At 36.1% G+C, this 7,187-nt stretch overlaps 1 protein-coding gene and 1 pseudogene across 1 annotated transcript; one reads left to right on the forward strand and one right to left on the reverse strand.

Annotated features, from left to right (window-relative positions):
- The first annotated feature begins 300 nt into the window (after window positions 1-300).
- Window positions 301-861, forward strand: LOC141704788 (uncharacterized). Its single transcript, XM_074507962.1, has 2 exons — window positions 301-550; window positions 614-861. Exons 1-2 carry the CDS (start codon window positions 301-303, stop codon window positions 859-861), a joined length of 498 nt encoding a protein of 165 aa, XP_074364063.1.
- Window positions 862-1,791: 930 nt separating this feature from the next.
- LOC141704789 (MAP3K epsilon protein kinase 1-like) lies at window positions 1,792-6,063 on the reverse strand (annotated as a pseudogene).
- Window positions 6,064-7,187: the final 1,124 nt, after the last annotated feature.

Raw genomic sequence — 7,187 nt, forward strand, 5'->3', positions numbered from 1 at the left:
GGAGACTATATTTCCATGCCCTATGTGTGGTACTGATATCGAACATTTAAGGCATCTATTTTGTGAGTGTTCTTTTGCAATAGATTGCTGGAGTATATCGGGGTTGGATATTGATATGCAGGATATAGAGCTGGCTTAGAAGTGGTTGTTGGATATGATTAGCAAGGAGACAGAAGAGACGATTCAGAAAGTGGCTACTGTGCTTTCAGGTATATGTTTTTCGAGAAATAAAAGAATTTGGGAAGGAAGTTTCAGAACTCCTATAGTCACTATGGAGGTGAGTGCTAAGATGATGCAAGAATGGGGGGAGAAGCGAATAAGTGCAAAGAAAGATTGAACATCATGCAGCCTGTTACAACAGTGCAGGATCAAATAATGTGGCATCCACCTGACATAGGAGCTTATAAACTGAATGTGGACGCATCATTACATATTGGGGAGTGTATGTTCACTTTGGGCCTGGTAGTTCGTGATGATAGAGGACAGTTTATAAGGGGAAATAATATGAGGTTAGCAGGTGAAGTGTCAGTCATGGAAGCTGAAGCTACAGGTGTCTACGAAGCAATTAAATAAATTAATAGTACTGGGTTACAGCATGTTGTTATCGAGACAGATTCGCAACTGGTGGTGCATGCTTTAGATACTGAGAATGTGTACCAGTTAGAAGTTGGTCATATTATTGATGATTGCAAGGAGAAGCTTAATGAACGAGCCGATCTATCTGTTCTTCATGTTAAAAAGCAAGCAAACAAGGCTGCCCATTTGATGGCAAGAGTCCCATGTTTGTTAAATAACTACAATTATTTCATATCTCCTCCAGATTTATTGTTCGAGATGTTAACTTCTGAATTTCCAACTTAATGAAAGTTTTCCTTTGATTCAAAAAAAAAATTGCTTCACGAAATTACTCCATTTTACTTTTTTAGGGTAAGAGCACGGAACATATTTATCCCGTGACTATAATAATTGAATGTATATAATTTATTATAAAATAATATATGATCGATTAGATTTGAACCTTCAACTTTATTTGTGTTATAAATAATAACATTGATGATGTGATTCGAAATTGGGATCTTAAAAGTAACGAGTATTCTAAAAAAACAGATAAGTCTATATGTTTTTCATTATTACTTATCTAGTTATCTTTCTTTTAAAAAAATATAAATTCAGTGACTTAAGTGCACAAAATTTACAATAGTCTCAAGTGGACAACACTTAAAACAAGTATATTCATTTCAGATTTTAAAGTATTAATTGATAATAATTCATAAATTTTAAAAAAAGAAGTTAAATTTTTTTTTTACAGAATCTTGCTAATTTTGTGAAATTTTCCATAAATCCTCCAAATTCTCATGTATTTTAAAAAAATATCAAAGATTAAAAATGAACTAGCAAATCAATCAAAATCCACCACTTTTTCAAATAAAAAAAATCCACGAACTTTTAAATATCATCAGATTTTGACGGATTTTTAAAATCCAATTGAATACCGCCAGATTACAGTAAACTTTTTAAAATCTAAATTGAATACACTCAGATTTTAAAAGACTTTTCTAATCTATATTGAATACCATCATATTTTAAAGGATTTTTAAAAATCCAAATTGAATACATGTTGATTTCAAAATTCCAAAAAAATCTTTTAAAATCTTGATTGAACACTCCTCTAAATATTGCAATGCAAACAACAGCTTATAGAATCCAGTGTGAATGACACTATATACTACATTCAATACATTCAGGAGTGTAGATATTTACAAATCTAAATCAAACTGAAGAAGAAAGGGGTAAAAGAACGGTATAGTTTGACCGCCTTCTACACATAAAGAACTTGGGGAAGAGAGCAAGACATTTTCGATTCATGCCCTCTTCCAGGTTGAACTAAGTTATAAATTAAAACGACAAGATACAAACAAACAAGAAAACCTGAACCTCAAAATTGTAAAAACTTGCGAAACACAGATAAAAAGAACTATAGCTCACTATAAGTATTGTACATGTATATGTTATGTACTTACTGAAGATAAGATACATAAGGACTTCACAAAACAGTGTTGATATGGAGTGCTTTCAGCAGTGACGTAGCCATCTGCTTTACCAAAACTTGGCCACCAGAACTCTGCCCATCTCGTCGTTCTTCAATCAGATTTTGAAGTTTTTGAGGCAAGTCATTCTCCACTATTAATTGCTTTGGACGCGGATGGTGCTCGATACAGCCTGATACATATGAATAGTTGGATGTAAGAGATAGCTTTCCAGCTTTACTTTAAACAATATCAAAGAAGTTATTGACGCAGATACTGACTAAACAACTGGAAGAACTACGGATAATAGACGAGGGATAAATTGAATTTCTCCAAGTGATTCAGACTATTTAACGAATAAGGAAATTGTTTGTTTAAAGATGGACGAAATCCTAGGTTTCAACAGCCAAAACCCATGCATTGATGAAAAGGTGAGAATGGACATTAATTGTAAATATATTAGATCAACGATGCTCTAATTAATACAAAGAAATTGCTCACATGACTGAGGTGAGAAACACATATTAAGTGAATTTTCGCACCTTTATAAGTTTAAGCAAATTGAGCCGAGCATAGCATCCTGATGGTCAAGCCTTGAAATAAGTAAGGCGTTAAGCCATTGACAGCCAAAGTAGTGTTTATTCGGATGATTTCCTGCAAAAAAGGGAACATGGGAAGCAATGAATCTCCACGCAAACTGGCTGTGTGAACCACAACCGTGTATACTGCTTTTACGTGTAAATAACTAAATATGTAGCGATGGGCCAAAGATGACTAACGTAATGATTTTTAGAATGGCTCCAGTATATGATGAAAATGTTGTTCTGGACAGGACTTAAAGAACTCGACCAGTTTCAAAATAGCCTCTTTTTCAGTAAGATTGCTCCACTTTCTTATCATCATTGTCATGAGCCAGGCAACAGCAATGGAATCTAATGCTGTCACAGACCAATACTCGTCATCAGTAGACTTAGGTAGACATCTAAACCCTCGTGAGCTCTCAACTGCTCCCTAGAATTACGTGATGCATGGGCCATATCACAGAGCAGTGGCAATGCATATTGCTTTCAATGGAGACCCTGACATAACAAAATACATAAGATGTGGGATTATCCCCATTCTCTGCTGCTTGTTCTTGCCTCCTTTTATTTATCTTGCAGAGATTGAACAAGGCATTGAGTACTTCAATAAACAAAATTAATCAAAGTACGTTTGTTAGACTGAGAATTGCAGGAACAGGTGAGGTGCATACATAAGGCATCAAGATTCATCTATATGTACCAAATTTATATATAACATTAACAGCAATATCAGTTGCTCAGACTTGGCCTTCATTTTGAATTCACCATGAACACTAACAAGTACTATTGCAATCTAATAACCTAGCTAACAGAGATGCTGGAAAAGATTACTAAATAATTATTAATAAACAAAAAACTGCATCAGTCTTATCTCGGCGAGTCTTACTAAATGTGATTTTCTTGTCATTTTTATTATTAAATAATATAAAATATATATAAATGTATAATAAACTACCTAACTACGTATTACTATATTCTATTTTACTTGATCTATTTTACCAGTTTATATAAATACTTAGCACAATAGGATACTTAATCTAGTAGCTTTCACGGCATGAAAATATTTACATCCAACACACTTACAAAGTCAGAAATCCACAAAGCTCATAACCAATACAAAATGGCATTTACAAATATGTTGTCGTTGCCTAAATACAACTATTGGAATATAAACCGTGTAATATTCTAAACACTTAGATTAACTGCACATTAACTACCAAAAAAGCTTTTTAAAGATGCGATCTGCATTTTCGGAAGACTGGTCGATTGCCATTATTTATTTGTCACTTGATTCTAAGCTAGCTCTAGTAAAGTTGTTTGTTTATTTTGTTACATAACTTGCCGGGATAATAAGCACATGATTTTCTTTGTGATAATTGACTTATAAACCACATTCATGGAGAAGTATTTAATGAGATGAAATAAATTACAAAACTAATTTTTTCAATGGTAATATCTGTTTGAGCATGTTATGTGAATCGTATTCTTTCATTTGCACCACCTATATTGGTGTCTTTAGAAATGTGGAATACCTACTAATGAAAATATCAATACGTACTAGTCATGTTCCAGCAACTAAAGATGAACATGCAACCATATACCAATACAAGGTATGAAATGAGTATTTATATGACAGCCATTAATTGTTCAACGTTTCCACAGCTTAAACAATGCAGAACAGCTTATTACTTCCAATCTGTATATAAATTACCACTATCAATGATTATCCAAACAAAAGATACATCAATGTCCAAAAGATGCAACTTGCAGACATGCATGACTAGATACAGCAATTGCATACATGCAGCATACTGCAACCATGGTACATGCCATGTTTTACGTGACCATTCCATTCATAAGCTATGCATATACTGTATACAAGTTGAAAAATTCACCTCATTATGTATTTGGGACACAAAGGGACCTTCTTTAAGGTCAAGGTTTGGGATCAAATAGTTGATTGCATCTGCACGCTGAAGGTTTCTCTAAGCAGTGTGGGTCGGTTGAAAGATGATTAATGCACCTCAGTAACTATATAAAAAATAGAAGAGGCGTGAAAATACGAGGAGTTGAGATTTAAATAGAGTTCATATACAAACTTGAACATGAATGTATTGTCTACCTTCAAAGAATAGCAGGATCTATCTATTGAACATCTGAAAGAGACGACTAAGCAAGCTTTGACTGCACATAAGATTTCACAGTCGTTTCAGATCCAGCAAACTCAAGTAGAAGGTCTGCTACCTTTTCTAGGTATTCCCGAGCCACATCAGCATTCCAAGGTGGAATCATGTGCGAAAGCAATCCAGACGAAGTTGCACTCCCTTGTCTTGCATTTAGAACCCCAGAACCTGATAATACACCAGAAGCTGTCTGCGAAGCAAGTCCAGATGTAGAAGCAGTAGTCCCTCGTTAGATGATGGTGGTCCTGCCTTCTTATTTGTAATCTTGAGTGGATTTGGCCATAGATCCATATTTGCATTTTTTCTCTTCCACGTCCTGTAACCTCTGTGAATTCATGGAAATCACAATTTAATATCATCTATAAAAAATGCATTATATTACATGGCATGATTATAAAAAAAAACCATGATTAGGCAGATGACCGCTGCAGCAGAATACGACTTCTGTGGATATAATTACTTGAGAATAAATATGAAATACTTACCTGCAAATTCAGCCATTAAAAATTCAAGACCATTTGTAGTTTTCTCTCATTGGATGCTTGTAAAAGCGGAAGCATATTTTCATGCTTTTCCATCCCGGTGATGTGACGCACGTACTCAAGCTGACCAGAAACATGTCGAAGGGGGTTCCTTATCCAGCAGCTAGAAGAGGCCGGACATTATCTTGCTGAGGGACTGTTGCAGAATGTCCATTTGAAAAACTCTTCAATTTTGTGTTCTGTCTGTTGAAATTCTATGTGCAGTCTTAAAGGGATCACTTCTATCCTTCAACGTAGCATGTGCAAGCTTGTCGAAAGAGCTTGCATCATGTGATTTTGAAGTAACAGGGCCTTCTAAAGAGGCTGCACTTAAACGAGGCCTATCACTATCAAGAGGAAAAATCTGGATCGGATGAAAGAGAAACTGAAGCACGTGTTAGAGTCATGAGTTCCGGAGAAATCGATTATCAACTACTCCATGTTTAGCCTTAAGAATCAGGATGATTCAAATCCGTAAGGCGGTGCCAAACTTTGGAACAAAAGCAGGGTGTCCTGGATCCAGTGGACAGACCTCGGCCCTTAAATCACACCATCAACTGGAAAACCACCTCCACCAGATACTGAAGCTAGTCGAGTCGCCTCATCAAGCTATAAAGAGTGTTTGTAAGCCTAAGTAGTATCCATTTTTTGCAGCGATACGACAGAAATCGTTCCTGGGGGTTGATCGCTGAAGTTTAATTACCTGCCACATTCCATCAATTGCCAAATGAACCATTTCCCTGCGAGTCATGGTTCTTTAAATTATGTACCAAATCCATTACATGTGCAAAGCTGAGAAACAAAACCTACTGACAAACATGCATCTGGAATGATATACAGAATAAGCACACATGAACTGCAAATGACCAATACACGCTTATACAGCATGCAGCGATGATGACATAAGCACAATAACATCCATATAATTAATAACTCTGGGAACAAGTCATATTTTTACTTAAAAAGGCAGACATCTTCTGAAATGTGCCAGATATATACATTATATACAAACCATTCTGCCCCAATTTTTCTCTCTACCCTACTGCTATCTCTGCGAACATAAACACATATAACTGAGATGGTACCAGGGTGGGTTCAAAAACTTTTAAAGAAATCAGTGAATTACCTTCGGTGTGAAATTCAAGTTTCTCGAGGAAAACTCGAGTCCAGATTCTGTTCTATTCATTTTTTTGCCCGTAAAACACATCCTAACCAAAATACAAATACATAGAAAATAAAAGTAACAAGCATCAAGAGGCGAGTCACTGTGAAAAATTTCAGGTAGTAGCCTTTCACTCACGCGGCCCCAAGCACCGGCCGCCAAGGCCACAGGTTGGCGCAAGGGAACTGTTCTGGCCCTTTTCGGACTTCTTCCTGGCTATATAAATATGACCTCTCCAGGAAAGTCAATCAGTGTTGCCCGTTTCAAATCCAGAAAGTTTTCAGGATATAGGGCAAGGAATGTTTGTGTCCCTATTAAATTGAGTTTCTGAGGAAACATGGCAGTTTCTATGTTTGATCATTTTTACCATCAAAGCAGTTGTAAAGGGGTCGGCGACACCCATCAAAAGTTGTCCCATCTTTTGCGAATTCAAAGTTAAGTGTAACCGGGGGTCAGGACGATTCCCACTATCCCAAGATATTATCCACTTCAATTCCAAGTTAGGTTATCTCAAGACGGGTTTTCAGTTCCAGGGCCAATTTGGTTTTTTGGGACCCTAAGGTTATACAAGGCTCATGATAATCCACTCTTCAGTCCCGATATGGCCTTTCAAGGGAGGTGGTGTGAGAAGTAACACTACATAACATCACTACATGACAAGCACATAATATCAAGGTGACAACATAGTTGTTGTAGCAAGTTACGGAACAGTC

This window comes from Apium graveolens, unplaced genomic scaffold, assembly GCF_009905375.1.
Source record: "Apium graveolens cultivar Ventura unplaced genomic scaffold, ASM990537v1 ctg8247, whole genome shotgun sequence".
Classification (NCBI taxonomy): domain Eukaryota; kingdom Viridiplantae; phylum Streptophyta; class Magnoliopsida; order Apiales; family Apiaceae; genus Apium; species Apium graveolens.

Excerpts from the sequence above, each read along its gene's own strand:
- LOC141704788 (XM_074507962.1), top strand. The coding sequence starts at position 301 with ATGGGGGGAGAAGCGAATAAGTGCAAAGAAAGATTGAACATCATGCAG. Across the intron at positions 551-613 it reads CATGGAAGCTGAAGCTACAG|ATTCGCAACTGGTGGTGCAT; the intron begins GTGTCTACGAAG and ends TTATCGAGACAG.